The 23,629-nt window shown below is 42.3% G+C and overlaps 1 protein-coding gene across 2 annotated transcripts in view; it reads left to right on the forward strand.

Moving 5' to 3' along the window:
- The window catches only part of LOC735423 (nuclear RNA export factor 2), a 112,374-nt gene that overhangs the window by 417 nt on the left and 88,328 nt on the right, over positions 1 to 23,629 (forward strand). For both annotated transcript variants that reach the window (XM_063804654.1, XM_054677129.1), the window contains exon 2: positions 482 to 589. Coding sequence is in view for 1 of the 2 variants with exons in the window: in XM_054677129.1 (XP_054533104.1) it covers positions 538 to 589 (52 nt within the window). In the remaining variant the exon portion in view is untranslated. The remainder of the gene's footprint in view (positions 1 to 481; positions 590 to 23,629) is intronic.

Consider the following 23,629-nt stretch of genomic DNA (forward strand, 5'->3'; position numbering starts at 1 on the left):
TTCCTTTATCATCGAAGCCAGCATCATAGCTTCTTGTGTCAGTCATCACATTGCCTCCTTCTATGTGAAATGTCCCTCTCCTTCCCTCTTAATAAGGAAACGCTCTTACATTTAGGGCCAGGCAGGATAATCTCCCCACCTCAAGATCCTTAGTCACATTTGTAAAGTCCCTTTTGCCATATAAGGTGGCAGTCAGGGGTTCCAGAGACTACAACATGGATATCTTTGGAGGCCATTATTTAGCTTACCACAGCCTACCCTCTAACTCCCCAAAATTCATGTTCATTCTACATGCAAAATATATTTGCCTCACCTCAATATCCCCAAAAGTCTTAACACCAACGCGAGTTGAAAATCTCATCTGTAAATCATCTAAACCAGGTATGAGACAGACTCTGGGTATGATCCTTCTTGAGGCAAAATTTCTTTTCATCAGTGGCCCTGCGAACTAGAAAATAAAGTTACCTCTTTTTTATTACAGTAGTGACATGGACATAGGATAATGGTTATAGACAGTCCCCCTCCCAACGGGAAAAAATGAAAGCAAGCAAAAAGTTACCAGCTCCAAGCCAACTTGAAATCCAATCAGGTAAACTCATTTAGGTTTCAAGGCCTGGGAATATTCCTCCGTGGCTAGAGGCTCTGCCCTCTATGCCCGAGGCTCCACCCTTTAAGTGAACAGAGCCAGGCTCTGTCCTCAGAGTTATCTTTTTTTTGTTTTTGTTTTGAAGAGTAATACATGTTTGCAGCAGAATACTTTTTTTATTATTATTATTATACTTTAAGTTTTAGGGTACGTGTGGACAATGTGCAGGTTAGTTACACATGCATACATGTGCCATGCTGGTGTCCTGCACCCATTAACTCGTCATTTAGCGTTAGGTATATCTCCTACAGCTATCCCTCCCCCCTTTCCCCACCCCACAACAGTCCCCAGAGTGTGATGCTCCCCTTCCTGTGTCCATGTGTTCTCATTGTTCAATTCCCACCTATGAGCGAGAATATGCGGTGTTTGGTTTTTTGTTCTTGCGATAGTTTACTGAGAATGATGATTTCCGATTTCATCCATGTCCCTACAAAGGACATGAACTCGTCCTTTTTTATGGCTGCATAGTATTCTATGGTGTATATGTGCCACATTTTCTTAATCCAGTCTATCATTGTTGGACGTTTGGGTTGGTTCCAAGTCTTTGCTATTGTGAATAGTGCCGCAATAAACATACGTGTGCATGTGTCTTTATAGCAGCATGATTTATAATCTTTTGGGTATATACCCAGTAATGGGATGGCTGAGTCAAATAGTATTTCTAGTTCTAGATCCCTGAGGAATCGCCACACTGACTTCCACAATGGTTGAACTAGTTTACAGTCCCACCAACAGTGTAAAAGTGTTCCTATTTCTCCACATCCTCTCCAGCACCTGTTGTTTCCTGACTTTTGAATGATCGCCATTCTAACTGGTGTGAGATGGTATCTCATTGTGGTTTTGATTTGCATTTCTCTGATGGCCAGTGATGGTGAGCATTTTTTCATGTGTTTTTTGGCTGCATAAATGTCTTCCTTTGAGAAGTGCCTGTTCATGTCCTTTGCCCACTTTTTGATGGGGTCGTTTGTTTTTTTCTTGTAAATTTGTTTGAGTTCATTGTAGATTCTGGATATTAGCCCTTTGTCAGATGAGTAGGTTGCGAAAATTTTCTCCCATTTTGTAGGTTGCCTGTTCACTCTGATGGTGGTTTCTTTTGCTGTGCAGAAGCTCTTTAGTTTGATTAGATCCCATTTGTCAATTTTGGCTTTTGTTGCCATTGCTTTTGGTGTTTTAGACATGAAGTCCTTGCCCATGCCTATGTCCTGAATGGTATTGCCTAGGTTTTCTTCTAGGGTTTTTATGGTTTTAGGTCTAACATTTAAGTCTTTAATCCATCTTGAATTAATTTTTGTATGAGGTGTAAGGAAGGGATCCAGTTTCAGCTTTCTGCATAGGGCTAGCCAGTTTCCCCAGCACCATTTATTAAATAGGGAATCCTTTCCCCATTGCTTGTTTTTGTCAGGTTTGTCAAAGATCAGATAGTTGTAGATATGTGGCATTATTTCTGAGGGCTCTGTTGTGTTCCATTAATCTATATCTCTTTTTTGGTACCAGTACCATGCTGTTTTGGTTACTGTAACCTTGTAGTATAGTTTGAAGTCAGGTAGCGTGATGCCTCCAGCTTTGTTCTTTTGGCTTAGGATGGACTTGGCAATGTGGGCTCTTTTTTGGTTCCATATGAACTTTAAAGTAGTTTTTTCCAATTCTGTGAAGAAAGTCATTGGTAGCTTGATGGGGATGGCATTGAATCTATAAATTACCTTGGGCGGTATGGCCATTTTCATGATATTGATTCTTCCTACCCATGAGCATGGAATGTTCTTCCATTTGTTTGTATCCTCTTTTATTTCACTGAGCAGTGGCTTGTAGTTCTCCTTGAAGAGGTCCTTCACGTCCCTTGTAAGTTGGATTCCTTGTAATTGCTTCTTTGAAGCAATTGTGAATGGGAGTTCACTCATGATTTGGGTCTCTGTTTGTCTGTTATTGGTGTATAAGAATGCTTGTGATTTGTGTACATTGATTTTGTATCCTGAGACTTTGCTAAAGTTGCTTATCAGCTTAAGGAGATTTTGGGCTGAGACGATGGGGTTTTCTAGGTATACAATCATGTCATCTGCAAACAGGGACAATTTGACTTCCTCTTTTCCTAACTGAATACACTTTATTTCTTTCTCCTGCCTAATTGCCCTGGCCAGAACTTCCAACACTATGTTGAATAGGAGTGGTGAGAGAGGGCATCCCTGTCTTGTGCCAGTTTTCAAAGGGAATGCTTCCAGTTTTTGCCCATTCAGTTTGATATTGGCTCTGGGTTTGTCATAGATAGCTCTTATTATTTTGAAATACGTCCCATCAATACCTAATTTATGGAGAGTTTTTAGCTTGAAGGGTTGTTGAATTTTGTCAAAGGCCTTTTCTGCATCTATTGAGATAATCATGTGGTTTTTGTCTTTGGTTCTGTTTATATGCTGGATTACATTTATTAATTTGCGTATATTGAACCAGCCTTGCATCCCAGGGATGAAGCCCACTTGATCATGGTGGATAAGCTTTTTGATGTGCTGCTGGATTCGGTTTGCCAGTATTTTATTGAGGATTTTTGCATCAATGTTCATCAAGGATATTGTTCTAAAATTCTCTTTTTTGGTTGTGTCTCTGCCTGGCTTTGGTATCAGGATGATGCTGTCCTCATAAAATGAGTTAGGGAGGATTCCCTCTTTTTCTATTGATTGGAATAGTTTCAGAAGGAATGGTACCAGTTCCTCCTTGTACCTCTGGTAGAATTCGGCTGTGAATCCATCTGGTCCTGGACTCTTTTTGTTTGGTAAGCTATTGATTATTGCCACAATTTCAGAGCCTGTTATTGGTCTATTCAGAGAGTCAACTTCTTCCCGGTTTAGTCTTGGGAGGGTGTATGTGTCGAGGAATTTATCCATTTCTTCCAGATTTTCTAGTTTATTTGCATAGAGGTGTTTATAGTATTCTCTGATGGTAGTTTGTATTTCTGTGGGATCGGTGGTGATATCCCCTTTGTCATTTTTTATTGCGTCTATTTGATTCTTCTCTCTTTTCTTCCTTATTAGTCTTGCTAGTGGTCTATCAATTTTGTTGATCCTTTCAGAAAACCAGCTCCTGCATTCATTAATTTTTTGAAGGGTTTTTTGTGTCTCTATTTCCTTCAGTTCTGCTCTGATTTTAGTTATTTCTTGCCTTCTGCTAGCTTTTGAATGTGTTTGCTCTTGCTTTTCTAGTTCTCTTAATTGTGATGTTAGGGTGTCAATTTTGGATCTTTCCTGCTTTCTCTTGTGGGCACTTAGTGCTATAAATTCGCCTCTACACACTGCTTTGAATGTGTCCCAGAGATTCTGGTATGTTGTGTCTTTGTTCTCATTGGTTTCAAAGAACATCTTTATTTCTGCCTTCATTTCGTTATGTACCCAGTAGTCATTCAGGAGCAGGTTGTTCAGTTTCCACGTAGTTGAGCGGTTTTGAGTGAGTTTCTTAATCCTGAGGTCTAGTTTGATTGCACTGTGGTCTGAGAGACAGTTTGTTGTAATTTCTGATCTTTTACATTTGCTGAGGAGAGCTTTACTTCCAACTATGTGGTCAATTTTGGAATAGGTGTGGTGTGGTGCTGAAAAAAATGTATATTCTGTTGATTTGGGGTGGAGAGTTCTGTAGATGTCTATTAGGTCCGCTTGGTGCAGAGCTGAGTTCAATTCCTGGGTATCCTTGTGAACTTTCTGTCTCGTTGATCTGTCTAATGTTGACAGTGGGGTGTTAACTTCTCCCATTATTATTGTGTGGGAGTCTAAATCTCTTTGTAGGTCGCTAAGGACTTGCTTTATGAATCTGGGTGCTCCTGTATTGGGTGCATATGTATTTAGGATAGTTAGTTCTTCTTGTTGAATTGATCCCTTTACCATTATGTAATGGCCTTCTTTGTCTCTTTTGATCTTTGTTGGTTTAAAGTCTGTTTTATCAGAGACTAGGATTGCAACCCCTGCCTTTTTTTGTTTTCCATTGGCTTGGTAGATCTTCCTCCATCCTTTTATTTTGAGCCTATGTGTGTCTCTGCACGTGAGATGGGTTTCCTGAATACAGCACACTGATGGGTCTTGACTCTTTATCCAATTTGCCAGTCTGTGTCTTTTAATTGGAGCATTTAGTCCATTTACATTTAAAGTTAATATTGTTATGTGTGAATGTGATCCTGTCATTATGATGTTAGCTGGTTATTTTGCTCGTTAGTTGATGCAGTTTCTTCCTAGCCTCGATGGTCTTTACAATTTGGCATGGTTTTTCAGTGGCTGGTAACAGTTGTTCCTTTCCATGTTCAGTGCTTCCTTCAGGAGCTCTGTTAGGGCAGGCCTGGTGGTGACAAAATCTCTCAGCATTTGCTTGTCTGTAAAGTATTTTATTTCTCCTTTACTTATGAAGCTTAGTTTGGCTGGATATGACATTCTGGGTTGAAAATTCTTTTCCTTAAGAATGTTGAATATTGGCCCCCACTCTCTTCTGGCTTGTAGAGTTTCTGCCGGGAGATCCGCTCTTAGTCTGATGGGCTTCCCTTTGTGGGTAACCCGACCTTTCTCTCTGGCTGCCCTTAACATTTTTTCCTTCATTTCAACGTTGGTGAATCTGACAATCATGTGTCTTGGAGTTGCTCTTCTCGAGGAGTATCTTTGTGGCGTTCTCTGTATTTCCTGAATCTGAATGTTGGCCTGCCTTGCTAGATTGGGGAAGTTCTCCTGGATAATATCCTGCAGAGTGTTTTCCAACTTGTTTCCATTCTCCCCGTCACTTTCAGGTACACCAATCAGACGTAGATTTGGACTTTTCACATAGTCCCATATTTCTTGGAGGCTTTGTTCATTTCCTTTTGTTCTTTTTTCTCTAAACTTCCCTTCTCGCTTCATTTCATTCATTTCATCTTCCATCACTGATACCCTTTCTTCCAGTTGATCGCATCGGCTGCTGAGGCTTCCGCATTCTTCACGTAGTTCTCGAGCCTTGGCTTTCAGCTCCATCAGCTCCTTTAAGCACTTCTCTGTATTGGTTATTCTAGTTATACATTCGTCTAAATTTTTTTCAAAGTTTTCAACTTCTTTGCCTTTGGTTTGAATTTCCTCCTGTAGCTCGGAGTAGTTTGATCGTCTGAAGCGATCAAAGTCATTTGATCAGTTGACATCTCTCAACTCGTCAAAGTCATTCTCCGTCCAGCTTTGTTCCGTTGCTGGTGAGGAGTTGCGTTCCTCTGGAGGAGGAGAGGCCTGTTTCTTGCCTGTAGAATTTTGGAAGTCCAACAGCCTTCTTTTATTTCATCCTCTCTCTGTCACTTTCAGTTCAAGTTGGCAGTGTTTCTGCTGGCATGGCATTCTTTGAAAACCTCATGGGTCTGCTCTATGTGTTGAGGATTCTCTCCATTGGACAAGAGGTTACTTGACAGATCTTTCCCGGATAATCTTATCTCTACTGCTGGATTCTGCTGAGAAGATCGAGGGGATCCATGAGTCACATGCATAATTTCATTGAGCCCTGCGAATATTCTGATCTTTTCATCCTTTCAAAGTTTTAGCAAAAGATTCTCCAGCCATATCCTTGGCTTTCTCCTTAGTGCATGTTTTCCTGAGAGTAAATCTCCTAATTTTAGCATTTTGTGCAGTCTGAATAGGCTGAGAATTTCCCACATCTTAAAGTCTTGGTTCCTTTTTGCTTAACAGCTCTCATCCCTCAATTTCTCCCTTTATTCTCGTATTATGCTATAAGCACCACTGAGAAACCAGGCCACAGCTTCAACGTGTTACTGGCAAATCTACTCAAATAAATATTCAGGTTCATCCCTTTTAAGTTCTACTTTCCACACAAATGCAAGGCACAGTTGAGCTGAGCTTTCTGCCTCGATGTGACAAGAATACCCTGTCTCCCAGTTTCCAAAAACATGTTTCTTACTTCTTCCTGAGCCCTCAACAGCAGTGCCTTTTATCATCCATATTTCTACCAACAGTCTGTGATAATTTAGGTATTCTCTAAGACAATATAGGCTTTCTTTGCTGCACGAGTCACTCCCTTCTGCTACATTCTTTATTGAGATATAATTCACACAAGTTTCCTATTTTAAAAGATACAATTCAGTTTTTTTTTTTCAGTGCGCTCGCTGCGTTGTGTGCGATCATTCCCACAATCTATTTTGATAACATTTCCATCATCCTAAAGAGAAATCCTGCACCTATTAGCAGATCCCTGCCCTAACCCCCAGTGGTTACTAATCTACATTATCAGGGGCTCCTCTGTGAGCAGTATTCCTTGTGGCCTCACAGTGGCTTAGCCCTGGGATAAGTCCAGCAAGGGGGGGAAGCAAAGCAATGCACTGTGGCTGACCACTGTCTACCTGGTGCTAGAGTGGTGGCTGCCCTCCCAAGGCAAAGACCTTGGCAGCAGAGAAAGCAGTTAAGAAGGAAGTTTTTTTTTTGGAGTCGCAAAGTCTCTAGAAGTGTGGGAAGACCCTCTCTGCATGCAGTCCCACGTAAAGACCTCAAATTCCAAGGCTAGAGAGGAGGTACAGAGCCTTGGTGACTGGAATCTATGTATTTCCAATTTCCTCATGCCAACTCGAAGCTTAAAGACTGGTTTGGAAGATTTTGTTTCAATTTCCCAGCTGCAAAATCTTCCATCGGCCTGGACTTCTGGGCCTTTAGGGCTAGCTGATCGGCCACCTTACATGCCCGCCCCGAAGTCAGAATGGTCTCCTGAGTCAGATCCTGGGTGGAAACAGATTACAACTGAAACAATTTGGGGGTTTAGGGGCTGTTTCTTCCCTTTCAGATGCCTGTCCTGTGTCACCATGCCCCTACGCAGAGTGCCGGCACAGGCATAATCTGGACCAGAGAGATTATTATACTGGCAATGTGAGCTACAGTCACACAATCTGTAACTAAGTTGCCCCATTTAGTCTTCAAAAGAAGCCCTTGAGATTGGTTGCACTATATCCCAGTTTTTACAGCTGAGGAACTAGGCACAGTGAAAGTTGTATAAGATCATATAGCTAGTGAGTGTCTGAGCCCAGAATCAAACAGAGGCAGTCTGTTACCAGAGCCTCTACTCCTAAGCACCCCACTGCCACCAGGCAGGTGGTAAGGTTTGGGACACACATAAGGTTCCAATGACGTTGGGAGTGCCAAGAGTTGTCTGGGTTCCAGAGCCACACATCTTGTGGAAAACACCATTTTCTCTGACACCTAACAGCAACATCCACCCTAGTACTGACAGGGCAGCAGGGAGCTCTGTGAAAGGTGGATTAGCTTGCTGGGGCTGCCATAATAAAGTATACAAACTGGGTGGCTTAAACAACAAGCATGTATTTTCTCACAGTTGTGGAGGCTAGACATCTGAAATCAAGGTGTCAGCAACGTTGGTTCCTTCTGAGAGCTGAGAGGGAAGGATCCGTTCCAGGCCTCTCTTCTTGGCTTACAGATGGCTGTGTTCTCCCTATGTCTGTTCACATTATTTTCACTTTGTGCATGTCTTGTACAAATTTCCTCCCTTTTATAAGGACACCAGTATGACCTCCTCTTAATTAATTACCACTGCAGCAACTCTATTTCCAAATAAAGTAACATTCTGAGGTACTGAAGGTTAGATCTTCAACATACGAATTGTTGCAAGGGACATAATCCAAACTGTAAACAGACAGCATCCTCACTTCACGGGCTCTGTCATTACTTCTCTTCCTTCTCACTGTGGACAGTGTATGTAAGGACGTGCTCCCTCTTCAGAGGCCAGTGGCGTCCATAAACAAACTGGAGCAGAACCTCGAGGAAAGAAAATCTATTGCCCAGGAGAGCATAGGTGCCCCCAAAGAAGAAAATTGGGAGGATGTCACATAAAGTATTAAACCGAAGGTTTGGTAAATAGGACCTCCATGTCGACAAAGGAGGAAGGCTGGGCAAAATGCAGACCTTGCCTGACCTAGGAGAACCTGTCACTGAAGTGTTGGGCAAGCCCCTTCCTTCCTTCCTCTGTGCTTTAATGTCACCAATTGTTATGTACTGAATTGTGGTCCCCCAAAAATCACACGTTGAAAGCTTAACCCCCAGTGCCTCACGATGTGATTGTACTTGAAGGTAGGACCTTTAACAAGGTAGTTCTGTTAAAACGAGGCCACTCGTGTGTGCTTTCATCCAATCTAATGGGTGTCCTTGTACAAAGAGACAGTTAGGACATACAGTATTAGAGATACAGAGATACTAGAGATACAGAGATACTAGGGATGCACTCACACAGAGGGACTACCTTGTGAAGAGGCAGCAAAACGGCAGCCATCTGCAAATGAGGGTGGGAGGCCTCAGAAGAAACCAAACCTACCAATACTTTGATCTTGGACTTCTGGTTTCTGGAACTGTGAAGTAATTAGTTTCTGTTGCTTAAGCCACCTAGTCTGTGCTATTTTGTTACGGTACCCCTAGCAAATTAATACACCGTTGAATACAGAGGAATTAGACTGAGTGATAGCTAAGACTTCATGTACACACCAAGCAATTGCTAAGTACCAACAAGGTACTGGCAGAGTGCTGTTGAGGAGTCCAGCCTGCAGATCTCCTGCTCAACAATGACAGTCTCCTCGGGGGCAAGCAGTGTCCTGGGATTCCCTGACTACTGGTTTCCCTCAGGGCATGCCTATATCACCTCCCTCCTCAACCCCTAGAAAGTGCGCCCTCTCACCGTTATATCACCAGCTTTCCTTCATGCAGTTTAGGGTGCTAAGAACACCCAGACACCACTTCTCCCCGCTTTATTTTATTTTGGTGTGGGTGAGGAACAGTGATCTAGGTTTGAGGTTCCTGCTCTTGGATATGGCCATTGAAGGGGTGAAGGGTTTACATCCAACTACTGGCTTTCTTTAGCATGGGGGTTACAGGAGGGTGGGGTCTCAAGGAGTGCTGCGTGGAGGGGAATTCTGAGATCATTAAGGGAATGATGCCATTAAAGCCTCATGAGCAGACAACTAGGACGAATGGAATCCGTATTTGCAAAGATCAGCAGCAATTATGCACTAGGGCTGGGGGCAGGTGCTATAAGCAGGGACTCCAAGGGTAAGGATATCAGTTCAGAGGCAAGTTCTGGGACAAACTCTTAGGAGTGCAGAGTAATAACAGGAGCCAGAGGTATTCTGAGGGAAGGCACACAAGTTAGTTGGAGATGAGGGATGGAAAAGGGCCTGAAGGCTACTCTCCTCGGGAGTTTCTGCAGCTGCTTCTGGGCTCATTCCCCACAGAGGCTCCTTGTGAGAAGCACCCCTTGTTGGAGGTGTTTAGGAACTTGATGCCTTTGTACATGATGGGCAGGAAGAGAAGCAACATATGGGGAATAATGCCTCCTCTCAGAGCTAAGTCCTCATGAATTCCATAATCCAGGCCTCCCTGCCACCGTATCCCTAAGCAGAGTGCTCCAGGGCCCGGGGAAATGAGCAGAGCAGCTGTAGCTGGACCCTCCTGGCTGTGGCTGCCGTTTGCTGCCCTCCATCCTAATCAGCCCTTACTTACACCTCACACTCCTCACCATACCACAGATAATCTATCCGCAGCTTGGTACAGGCATCAGCAGTGGGCGCTGTCCCTCACAGATTTTTTTGACCAGCGTGGAGCCCAGATACTGTGGAAACAAGGAGTGACGAGGCTTAAGAAACTCTGCATCACCACCCCTGGGTGGCTAGCCAATTCAGGACCAGGCCTCTGGCAGTGTTCTCTATCCAAAAGATCACCAGGAGCACACCTGGAGCCAGGTGTCAAAACGCGGGCTTTTGACTCATTGCAGTGAGGGAGAAGGTGAACCAGGGAGACCCACGGGGGATCTCCCAATAAGAGGGTGTTAGGGATGACTTATTTTAGGATTTGGGCCTGTGTTTATTGACTTTTGTGGCGGATTTAAGGAAGTCAAGGTTTGCTCTGGATTGGATTGCTCTTAGGAAGTGGGGATAAATCTAGAAAAACGAGTAGAAATGACAGGGTGCAACTTGAGAGACTGGGCATGGCCAGCCGCACTCGCTCTTGCTCATCCCCTCTTCTGGAGGCTTTAGCTGCCACGTTGTGAGGATATTCAAGCAGCTTTTGGTGCGGCCTACGTGGCAAGGAACATAGGTCACATATTTCGAAGTCAGAGCAAGTCTGAACAGTGTTTGTTAGTTGTTTGTTTCAATTCCTTAAATATTCAGCCAGATCTTTGCCTGAAAGGTTTAATCATAACTCTATCAGCTAAAGAGGTCTGTAGAGCAACAATCGTCTTCAATTTTTCACAATTAAATGGCACCTGCATCTTCAGGCAGAAGAGCCAGTGGCTCACTTTCCAGAATTCAAGGTAGAGCGTTTGGAAATGTTAACAGCTTTAACAAACCTCATCATCTAAAGTGCCAGGCCCTAGTCTAAAGTGCCAGCACTAGTCTAATTTCCCAGCCCACTCTTCTCTCCTGAGCCCCAAAGTCTTATTTACAGCTCTGTGTGGCACAAGGTGAGTGGTAGTACCCACCACCCCATGCAGGCTGTGATCTGTGAAATGTATGACAACTAGGGCCCTCCAACACATATCTGGACCACCATGAATACACCTCCACTTTCACCGAGCATGAACTCCCGTGTCTCTCATGTCTGCCTCTCCATCTGTGACTTTGTGTGTCTGCAGGGGAGGCACAAACTAAGTGTCTTCGTACAGTGACAGGAGTTTTAGTTTCAGTGAGTGCAGAGCAGGGTCAGTTTGCACGCAAGGAGATAAAGCTGCGGCCATTACTGACGACAAACTCCACTGGGGCCCTAAGTATAGAGTAAACTGCAAATTCAGAAAAGTCACCAGGGAAGAGGTTTGTGAGGCTAGAGGCTCTGGTATAAAGGAATACACAAGTATGGAGCCGTGTCTGCATGTCTGAGGATCAGCCTCTGTATGGGGCCTTCCACACAGAATTTCTCATCAGCACACTGGGAAAAATTTTAACCCCTAACCCTTAGCAGCAGGGTCAATGGGGGGCAGGGATATTGACCAAAAGGAGAAATTCAAAAGGGGCCCCATATTATGCTGGGCCCTCATCAGCTCCCTGGGGCTCTCTCTACACCAAGGGCTTAAACATTTTAAATTTCATGCAAATAGTATGAGCATCTTAAATTTTAATGGATTCTGCCAAGTGAAACTTAAATTTTGACATGAAAACCCACAGTACATGAGAAGAGCCTGTTTCCTGACACCCTTCCCATCGGAAAAAAAAAAAAATAGGCTATTCGATGTCCCAGCCTTCGCACTTGTGAAAATTTATCTTTTCATTTAGTACATTATCTCAAGTTTTGCATTACAACTTCTGTAGTTCCTGTAACTGGGAACATTTTCATGGCATTTTATTTGGCATATTTGTTGCTCTTCATGATAATTCCAGGTTGACATCATTTTCTTATTCCTCTATAAAGTTATTTCTGTATCAAGGATGTTAATGTCTCATCTGAGATATATTTGCCAAGATGTCTTCCCAATTATTTCAGATGTCTTTTTTTTTGCAAGTAATTTATTTTTTAATTTTAATAGATTTTTATGATTGAAGAAGTAATATGGTTCAGTGTTTAAAAAGTTAATGAAGAATACCTGGAGGTCTTAGAACTTCAGCCTCTGGATTGATCAGTGTTAAAGAGCAGCCCCAGCAGGCAAGTTATTAATCAGCTCTAACTTTTCCCCTCCTTGTAGGTAGGACAGTGGTAATACCTATTGTGAAAGGTTTCACGAGGATTGAAGGAGATCACATAACAAGTTTTATCCACAAAGAAGCAGATAGGTGACTTTATATATGTCCCTTGGCTCTTCCACAAGCCCAAACTTGGGCTTGTCCCTGCACACTACAGCTTCTCAGGAACCAGCCACATGGTGATTATTGCTGAGTAGGGTATTGATCATGACTTTTCTTTTCTTATGTATCATTCATTTATTTCCAGACTACAGAAAATATTTCACTATCTCAATAAAAATCACATTTCTGCTGTCTTTGCTGTGACCCCAACCCTGTAATAGCCACTAGCCCCCTCAGCCAAGTGTGTAAGGGAGGGGAGGGATAAACTAAGTGTCTTAGTGCAGTGATAGGATATTTAGTTTCAGCGAGTGCAGAGGAGGGTCACTATGATAGTCATGTGTGTCACAGTAAAGAAGAGAATTGCTGAGTAAGGAGATTTCATCATGATTGCATTTTACGTTCGTTCAGCATTTGTGAGAAAAACCATTTAATAAGTATTGTTTTACTTTTCCAAATATTTTTCACTGAAGAAAACTTAGAAATTGGAGGTCACTAACCACTGATGTCAAGAAAGCTATATGGGGTGTGGTGTATGCATATATATATATGTATATACACACACACATATATATGCACGGTGGGACATAAATACTCTGTGTGTGCGTTATCTTTTCATATCCAGAAATATATTTACACAACATTTTTGTGATGAAAGTCATAACCCAGAATCTATCACAAAATTACAAAAAATGTATGTCGGTTACTCTGGATGATTTCAAAATTAATACATTTGTTCTAAAAATAAATGAAACAGAAAAATATGTCCTTATTAAATAGATTTTCTTGTATCTTCCTTTCACCCCGTTAGTTAAATAAGCAGGTGTTCATTGGCCTGAGTCTGTTTTCCTACTTTGAGTTCCTAGGTAACAAACTGAAACCTAACTTAGTTTGTAAACAAATTGAAAACCGAACTAGGAGTATAACGAACAACAGAATCTTAGCCAAACACAGGAGGCTGAGCTTCAGCCCATCACAGGCTGCCAACTGATTAGACCATGTCCAAATAAATCAGAAGCCTAGCTGTAACCAATCAAGTTATTTGTGTACTTTGCTTCTATGTTCTGTCTGTAAATACTGCTCGAGTTCCGGAGCAGAAGTCACTGAATCACTTCTGGTACCGACTGATCCCTGATGTATCAATTGTTCTTTGCTCAAATAAACTTTGTTATACGTAATTTGCCTGAAGCTTTTCTTTTAACAATCGTTTTGCACAACAAGATGTCTGCTCTTGGTAATTTAGGTTTTATTTTCTAAATATATTTCCATGTGTATGATATTGTAAAGCTAGTTTTATAGGAGCATATATACTCTTCAAAGTCTGGTTCACTATATATACACACACTAGTCTTTAATTTGCCTTTATATTTATATATCTCATTGCTTTTTTTACTTTTATCTTTACCTTTGGTCGTGATGTATACTTCTCTGAGTTATTTCACTGTAGAGTTTGAACAGTACTGTTTTAGGTAATCAGATGTATTTATATACCAAGCATTTGCTTAAAAACATGCTCCAAATATTTTCTCAGTAATTCACATTTTTATATGTGACTTCCTGTGGGGGGAGGGGTGCGGTGTAGATGGATGTCTTTTTAAACTTTGCCTTAATTTATCTAAATAAATTTGTAATATAACTAAAAGCTTTTCCAGGGTCACAGGTCTAGTTTTAAGTACCCCTGGTGTCTACGTCATGCCCACAAGGTACACAAACATCCCCCTCACTTGATGGCGAAGATGATGGTGGAGATGAAATCCTGCCCCTTAGTTCTAGAGGCTTGGATATAGGGACACATGGACTGGTGGTGTGTGGAGTTCAGGCAGAAGCACAGGAAAATGACCTCCAGGGAGGGAAGGAAATTAACATTTACAGAATTACTTTAAGCCAGAGGCACTATACATGGTATCATTTTTAAGCCAAACACGCATTCAATTATCCCCATTATTCACAAATGTAGAATTAGGTCTAAAGCTTTTTTCCATTGTGTTCTGAAGCCTTCAAGTCTTTGAAGGCTGGCATCTCCAGTGGTTGAGTATCTGATGCCACACAACAGCTCAGCTTTATGTTTTCTACCATGAGTTGCATAATTTTTATATTTAAAAAGTCAACGAATAAATTACAACATTTTTTGCACCGCCAGAAGAAAAAAAACTAAAAGTGTGAAAAGCTGTGAGTAAATATTTGTGAACAGTATTACAGACTTTGATCCTAATATGCTTGACCACAAAGGACTTTTGCTAATCAGTAGAGAATGGGGCAAGAGATGTCAACAGATACTTTGCCTAAAAAGCAAAATGATTTTCCAGTAAACCTCTGGACACGTGCTAAACTGTCCCTGAACCAAACTGAGGGTCGGGCTGCTTATTCTTGAGGCCCAATAACGAGATGCCGACGAACTGGGAGAGAAGGGAATTTTTGTTTCTGTAACTGGTTACAGGGAGAAGGCCTGGAAATTATCGCCAGACCAACTCAGAATTACAAAGTTTTCCAGAGCTTATATACCTTACAAGCGATATGTCTACGTGTAAGTGTGCATTCATCGAAAGACGTAAGTGATTAGCTTCTCCTAATCTATAACTAAGATGTGAGTCCTGAAGACCTTCCTCTGGAGCCTCAGTACATTTACTTAATCTAAATGGGTCCCTGTGCTAGGGTGATTACCCTTATCTTGTCTCTTGATAAGCCACGGAGGTTTGGGGAGTTCCCTGAGTCCCCAATAAAGCTTGTTTGTGGAGACCTGGGGAGTTTCTTCAGACCCCCAGTGAAACTCGTTTAATCCGGAACGGTTCCTGTTAAGAATTCCTTCATTATCTTGTCCTGCTTTAGGCCCAGGAAAGGCCTAGGCAAAACTCTTGGTGGGCTTTTGTTACATTCCAGCTTTTGGATAAGGGCACTGGCTCTTTCAGTTTTTAATATTTATTTATTTATTATTGTACTTTAAGTTTCAGGGTACATGTGCACAACGTGCAGGTTTGTTACATATGTATACATGTGCCATGATGGTGTGCTGCACCCGTTAACTCGTCATTTAGCATTAGGTATATCGCCTAATGCTATCCCTCCCCTCTCCCCCCATCCCACAACAGTCCCCGGTGTGTGATGTTCCCCTTCCTGTGTCCACGTGTTCTCATTGTTCAATTCCCACCTATGAGCGAGAACATGCGGTGTTTGGTTTTTCGTCCTTGCGCTAGTTTGCTGAGAATGATGGTTTCCAGCTTCATCCATGTCCCTACAAAGGACATGAACTCATCCTTTTTTATGGATGCATAGCATTCCATGGTGTATATGTGTCACATTTTCTTAATCCAGTCTATCATTGTTGGACGTTTGGGTTGGTTCCAAGTCTTTGCTATTGTGAATAGTGCCGCAATAAACATACGTGTGCATGTGTCTTTATAGCAGCATGATTTATAATCTTTTGGGTATATACCCAGTAATGGGATGGCCGGGTCAAATAGTATTTCTAGTTCTAGATCCCTGAGGAATCGCCACACTGACTTCCACAATGGTTGAACTAGTTTACAGTCCCACCAACAGTGTAAAAGTGTTCCTATTTCTCCACATCCTCTCCAGCACCTGTTGTTTCCTGACTTTTGAATGATCGCCATTCTAACTGGTGTGAGATGGTATCTCATTGTGGTTTTGATTTGCGTTTCTCTGATGGCCAGTGATGATGAGCATTTTTTCATGTGTTTTTTGGCTGCATAAATGTCTTCTTTTGAGAAGTGTCTGTTCATATCCTTCGCCCACTTTTTCATGGGGCTGTTTGTTTTTTTTCTTGTAAATTTGTTTGAGTTCATTGTAGATTCTGGATATTAGCCCTTTGTCCGATGAGTAGGCTGCAAAAATTTTCTCCCATTCTGTAGGTTGCCTGTTCACTCTCACGGTGGTTTCTTTTGCTGTGCAGAAGCTCTTTAGTTTGATTAGATCCCATTTGTCAATTTTGGATTTTGTTGCCATTGCTTCTGGTGTTTTAGACATGGGTGTTTTGACTTGCCCATGCCTATGTCCTGAATGGTATTGCCTAGGTTTTCTTCTAGGCTTTTTATGGTTTTAGGTCTGACATGTAAGTCTTTAATCCATCTTGAATTAATTTTTGTATAAGGTGTAAGGAAGGGATCCAGTTTCAGCTTTCAACATATGGCTAGCCAGTTTTCCCAGCACCATTTCCAAAATAGGGAATCCTTTCCCCATTTCTTGTTTTTGCCAGGTTTGTCAAAGATCAGATAGTTGCAGATATGTGGCATTATATCTGAGGGCTCTGTTGTGTTCCGTTGGTCTATATCTCTGTTTTGGTACCAGTATCATGCTGTTTTGGTTACTGTAGCCTTGTAGTATAGTTTGAAGTCAGTTAGAGTGATGCCTCCAGCTTTGTTCTTTTGGCTTAGGACTGACGTGGCAATGCGGGCTCTTTTTTGGTTCCATATGAACTTTAAAGTAGTTTTTTCCAGTTCTGTGAAGAAAGTCATTGGTAGCTTGATGGGGATGGCATTGAATCTATAAATTACCTTGGGCAGTATGGCCATTTTCACGATATAGATTCTTCCTACCCATGAGCATGGAATGTTCTTCCATTTGTTTGTATCCTCTTTTATTTCATTGAGCAGTGGTTTGTAGTTCTCCTTGTAGCGGTCCTTCTCATCCCTTGTAAGTTGGATTCCCAGGTATTTTATTCTCTTTGAAGCAATTGTGAGTGGGAGTTCACTCATGATTTGGCTCTCTGTTTGTCTGTTGTTGGTGTATAAGAATGCTTGTGATATTTGCACATTGATTTTGTATCCTGAGACTTTGCTGAAGTTGCTTCTCAGTTTAAGGAGATTTTGGGCTGAGACAGTGGGGTTTTCTAGATATACAATCATGTCATCTGCAAACAGGGACAATTTGACTTCCTCTTTTCCTAATTGAATAGCCTTTATTCCCTTCTCCTGCCTGATTGCCCTGGCCACAACTTCCAACACTATGTTGAATAGGAGTGGTGAGAGAGGGCATCCCTGTCTTGTGCCAGTTTTCAAAGAGGATGCTTCCAGTTTTTGTCCATTCAGTATGATATTGGCTCTGGGTTTGTCATAGATAGCTCTTATTATTTTGAGATACATCCCATCAATACCTAATTTATGGAGAGTTTTTAGCTTGAAGAGTTGTTGAATTTTGTCAAAGGCCTTTTCTGCATCTATTGAGATAATCATGTGGTTTTTGTCTTTGGTTCTGTTTATATGCTGGATTACGTTTATTGATTTGCGTGTGTTGAACCAGCCTTGCATCCCAGGGATGAAGCCCACTTGATCATGGTGGATAAGCTTTTTGATGTGTTGCTGGATTCGGTTTGCCAGTATTTTATTGAGGATTTTTGCATCAATGTTCATCAAGGATATTGGTCTAAAATTCTCTTTTTTGGTTGTGTCTCTGCCAGGTTTTGGTATCAGGATGATGCTGGCCTCATAAAATGAGTTAGGGAGGGTTCCCTCTTTTTCTATTAGTTGGAATAGTTTCAGAAGGAATGGTACCAGTTCCTCCTTGTACCTCTGGTAGAATTCGGCTGTGAATCCATCTGGTCCTGGACTCTTTTTGGTTGGTAAGCTATTGATTATTGCCACAATTTCAGAGCCTGTTATTGGTCTATTCAGAGAGTCAACTTCTTCCCGGTTTAGTCTTGGGAGGGTGTATGTGTCGAGGAATTTATCCATTTCTTCTAGATTTACTAGTTTATTTGTGTAGAGGTGTTTATAGTATTCTCTGATGGTAGTTTGTATTTCTGTGGGATAGGTGGTGATATCCCCTTTGTCATTTTTTATTGCGTCTATTTGATTCTTCTCTCTTTTCTTCTTTATTAGTCTTGCTAGCGGTCTATCAATTTTGTTGATCCTTTCAAAAAAACAGCTCCTGGATTCATTGATTTTTTGAAGGGTTTTTTGTGTCTCTATTTCCTTCTGTTCTGCTCTGATCTTAGTTATTTCTTGCCTTCTGCTAGCTTTTGAATGTGTTTGCTCTTGCTTTTCTAGTTCTTTTAATTGTGATGTTAGGGTGTCAATTTTGGATCTTTCCTGCTTTCTCTTGTGGGCACTTAGTGCTATAAATTCGCCTCTACACACTGCTTTGAATGTGTCCCAGAGATTCTGGTATGTTGTGTCTTTGTTCTCATTGGTTTCAAAGAACATCTCTATTTCTGCCTTCATTTCGTTATGTACCCAGTAGTCATTCAGGAGCAGGTTGTTCAGTTTCCACGTAGTTGAGCGGTTTTGAGTGAGTTTCTTAATCCTGAGGTCTAGTTTGATTGCACTGTGGTCTGAGAGACAGTTTGTTACAATTTCCGTTCTTTTGCATTTGCTGAGGAGCGCTTTACTTCCAACTGTGTGGTCAGTTTTGGAATAGGTGTGGTGTGGTGCTGAGAAGAATGTATATTCTGTTGATTTGGGGTGGAGAGTTCTGTAGATGTCTCTTAGGTCCACTTGGTGCAGAGCTGAATTCAGTTGCTGGGTATCCTTGTGAACTTTCTGTCTTGTTGATCTGTCTAATATTGACAGTGGGGTGTTAAAGTCTCCCATTATTATTGTGTGGGAGTCTAAGTCTCTTTGTAGGTCACTCAGGACTTGCTTTATGAATCTGGGTGCTCCTGTATTGGGTGCATATATATTTAGGATAGTTAGTTCTTCTTGTTGAATTGATCCCTTTACCATTATGTAATGGCCTTGTCTCTTTTGATCTTTGTTGGTTTAAAGTCTGTTTTATCAGAGACTAGGATTGCAACCCCTGCCTTTTTTTGTTTTCCATTGGCTTGGTAGATCTTCCTCCATCCTTTTATTTTGAGCCTATGTGTGTCTCTGCACGTGAGATGGGTTTCCTGAATACAGCACACTGATGGGTCTTGACTCTTTATCCAATTTGCCAGTCTGTGCCTTTTAGTTGGAGCATTTAGCCCATTTACATTTAAGGTTAGTATTGTTGTGTGTGAATGTGATCCTGTCATTATGATGTTAGCTGGGTATTTTGCTCGTCAGTTGATGCAGTTTCTTCCTAGCCTGGATGGTCTTTACAATTTGGCATGGTTTTTGCAGTGGCTGGTACCGGTTGTTCCTTTCCATGTTTAGTGCTTCCTTCGGGAGCTCTTTTAGGGCAGGCCTGGTGGTGACAAAATCTCTCAGCATTTGGTTGTCTGTAAAGTATTGTATTTCTCCTTCACTTATGAAGCTTAGTTTGGCTGGATATGACATTCTGGGTTGAAAATTCTTTTCTTTAAGAATGTTGAATATTGGCTCCCACTCTCTTCTGGCTTGTAGAGTTTCTGCCGGGAGATCCGCTGTTAGTCTGATGGGCTTCCCTTTGTGGGTAACCCGACCTTTCTCTCTGGCTGCCCTTAACATTTTTTCCTTCATTTCAACGTTGGTGAATCTGACAATTAATGTGTCTTGGTGTTGCTCTTCTCTAGGAATATCTTTGTGGCATTCTCTGTATTTCCTGAATTTGAATGTTGGTCTGCCTTGCTAGATCGGGGAAGTTCTCCTGGATAAGTCCTGCAGAGTGTTTTCCAACTTGTTTCCATTCTCCCCATCACTTTCAGGTGCACCAATCAGATGTAGATTTGGTCTTTTCACATAGTCCCAAGTTTCTTGGAGGCTTTGTTCGTTTCTTTTTTTTCTTTTTTCTCTAAACTTCTCTTCACGCTTCATATGATTCATTTCATCTTCCATTGCTGATACCCTTTCTTCCAGTTGATTGCATCGGTTACTGAGCCTTGTGCATTCGTTACGTAGTTCTCGTGCCGTGGTTTTCAGCTCCATCAGGTCCTTTAAGGACTTCTCTGCATTGATTATTCTAGTTATCCATTCGTCTAATTTTTTTTCAAAGTTTTTAACTTCTTTGCCAGTGGTTTGAACTTCCTCCTGCAGCTCGGAGTAGTTTGATCGTCTGAAGCCTTCCTCTCTCAACTCATCAAAGTCATTCTCCGTCCAGCTTTGTTCTGTTGCTGGTGAGGAGCTGCGTTCCTTTGGAGGAGGAGAGGCACTCTGATTTTTCGAGTTTCCAGTTTTTCTGCTCTGTTTTTTCCCCATCTTTGTGGTTTTATCTACCTTTGGTCTTTGATGATGGTGACGTACAGATGGGTTTTTGGTGTGGATGTCCTTTCTGTTTGTTAGTTTTCCTTCTAACAGCCAGGACCCTCAGCTGCAGGTGTGTTGGAGTCTACTGGAGGTCCACTCCAAACCCTGTTTGCCTGGGTATCAGCAGCAGTGGCTGCAGAACAGCAGATATTGGTGAACTGCAGATGCTGCTGCCTGATCGTTCCTCTGGAAGTTTTGTGTCAGAAGAGTACCTGGCCGTGTGAGGTGTCAGTCCGCCCCGACTGGGGGGTGCCTCCCAGTTAGGCTACTCGGGGGTCAGGGACCCACTTGAGGAGGCAGTCTGCCTGTTCTCAGATCTCCAGCTGCGTGCTGGGAGAACCACTACTCTCTTCAAAGCTGTCAGACGGGGACATTTAAGACTGCAGAAGTTATTGCTGTCTTTTGTTTGTCTGTGCCCTGCCCCCAGAGGTGGAGCCTACAGAGGCAGGCAGGCCTCCTGGAGCTGTGGTGGGCTCCCCCCAAGTCGAGCTTCCTGGCCGTTTTGTTTACCTACTCAAGCCTGAGCAATGGCGGGCACCCCTCCCCCAGCCTCGCTGCTGCCTTGCAGTTTGATCTCAGACTGCTGTGCTAGCAATGAGTGAGGCTCCGTGGGCATAGGACCCTCCGAGCCATGTGCGGGATATAATCTCCTGGTGTGCTGTTTGTGAAGCCTGTTGGAAAAGTGCAGTATTAGGGTGGGAGTGACCCTATTTTCCAGGTGCCCTCTGTCACCCCTTTCTTTGACTAGGAAAGGGAATTCCCTGACCCCTTGCACTTCCCGGGTGAGGCGATGCTTCTCCCTGCTTTGGCTCATGCACGGTGCACTGCGCCCACTGTCCTGCACCCACTGTCCGACACTCCCCTGTGAGATGAACCCGGTACCTCAGTTGGAAATGCAGAAATCACCCGTCTTCTGCGTCGCTCATGCTGGGAGGTGTAGACTGGAGCTGTTCCTATTCGGCCATCTTGGCTCCACCCAGGTTTTAATATTTAACTTCACCACTGAGTCAGAACTGAAACAGTTGGTATGGAGGCCTGTGTTAGTGAGACTTTGGCTTGCCACAAAACCACCCTAATTGAAGAAATGAAAATCTGATGTCCAAGTAAGTAATGAAGCCAATTTGAATAAAGTTATTTATGTGATTGCAAATTTTAAAAAGAACCTACGAACGAATACTTAAAAAAATATTTAAGGTAGTGCTGTGCTTTGAATATGTCCTTCAAAGTTCATGTGTTGGATACTTAATTGCTGTTGTAACAATGTTGAGAGTTAGGACCTTTCAGAACAGATTAGGTCATGAGGGCTCTGCCCTCATGAATGGATTAATGCTGTTATTGTGAGACTGTGTTAGTTATCATGGCAGTGGGCTCCTGATAAAAGGCTAAGTCCAAACCCCATTTTCTCTTTGTCTCACACACTCTATCACCATGTGACACCTTCAATGTCCCCTGCCAGATACTGGTGCCATGCTCTTGAGACTTCCCAGCCGCCAGAACAGTGAGCCAAATAAAATTGTCTTCTTTATAAATTGCCTAGCCTGTGCATTCTGTTATAGCAGTAGAAAACAGACTATGGCAGGTAGGTAGACATATTACCCAAAGAGAAACACATCTGAAAAATATACACCAATCTTTTTACATTGAATATGTATGCATCACAGTGATGGGATCATATAGATGGAAGATGTAGAATGATTTCATCTTCTAAATATACATTTATAATGTTTAGTATTTTTTAATTAGGAAAATTTCTTGAGAGAAACACTTGAAAATATGTAACAGCAAATTAACAAGAAAACACATAAATATTTTTATTTTAAGAAGTGTTCATGCTATGCTGTTTTTTTTTTAAAAGAAAGATTATAATAACTCTTGACTTGAGAGTTACCCCTATCTGTGTAGGTGTGTGATTTGTATATTACAGTTCCATCATTTAGAATGTTCAAACTCTCAATGTGCAGACTTATCTTCTGCTCTCTCAGGGGTTGGATGTCCTCTCTCAGGGCATAGAGACACAATAAGGGATTGCTGTTAAGGGATGGACAATTATAGAAATTTCTGGTTGATGCACTGCATATCAGTCCCTTTTATCACTCCCTTCCCCTTGCAAACTGATCTGTCCTGAGACTTTTGGGGTTATAAGTCTGACTCTGACAAACAAATAGCATCTTTGTACATTCAATACTTTAAAAGGAAAAGGTGTGATTCTTTTTTTCTATGCTCATTCCAGTGGCCACTAAATTATCTTTCCTATTTCCTTTATACTTTCCATGTCTGTCTCTAATATGCCCTCTCTGAGATGGACTGAACTTTTTTTTCTGTCATTCAGTTATTTTCAGATATTTTTTATAACTTTGTCCTTCCTTAAGAATATGTGATGCGCAAGAGTTTATTAAAACTATGTGTGGTGAAATCATGCCCATCCAATGGAGCTCAGTTCTAATGCTGGCAATTTCATGTAGCATCTGAATGAACCCTGACAAGCTTCTACAACTCATTAAGTCTCAGCAACCTAAGACAGGCCAAGAAGCTGGTAATTCTGCCTGCCAGAATCCCGTTATGAGGAACACATGGAGGAAGAAAATGTAATGTAATGCAGCAAGCACAGAGCATGGCATGCAGCAGGCCCTCAGAGTTCCCCCATGTCCGTAGCTACAAGTACCTGGGTTCCGGGTCTCCCGACTATAGTTAGCTTGCTCTGCAGGGGTGACTCAATTGGAAACAGCTTCCCGGGTGTTGGTGGCAAACTCAGGGGGCACTAAGAGCGGGAAGTAGAGTCTCTTCTGGCTCCCAGGGCTCTCCTCACTATGCCCTTCGGGAAAGGACTTATTTTGAAAACTCCACCTTGCTCATGTGAGCCTGACAAAATGGTCTGAGGCCTACTCTTGCCTCGTTTGACAGATCCCCTCAATTTTCTCTGAACCCCAGCTCCAGATCTCACAGATTCTCCTCACAAACACCATGTGAAGACAGTGGTGACAGGTCACTACCCACATGCCACACCATGGGTGAACTGGTCAGTGCCAATCCTTGGCCTCAGGATCTCACAGGGCGTGAAGGGTTCTGGGCCCCCTCTCCCACTCCAACCCACAGGACACCCAGCAGACTCACTTTCAGTTAGAGCTGGTAGGTGGCAAGGGC

The sequence above is a fragment of the Pan troglodytes genome, chromosome X, assembly GCF_028858775.2.
Source record: "Pan troglodytes isolate AG18354 chromosome X, NHGRI_mPanTro3-v2.0_pri, whole genome shotgun sequence".
In the NCBI taxonomy this organism is placed as follows: Eukaryota; Metazoa; Chordata; class Mammalia; order Primates; family Hominidae; genus Pan; species Pan troglodytes.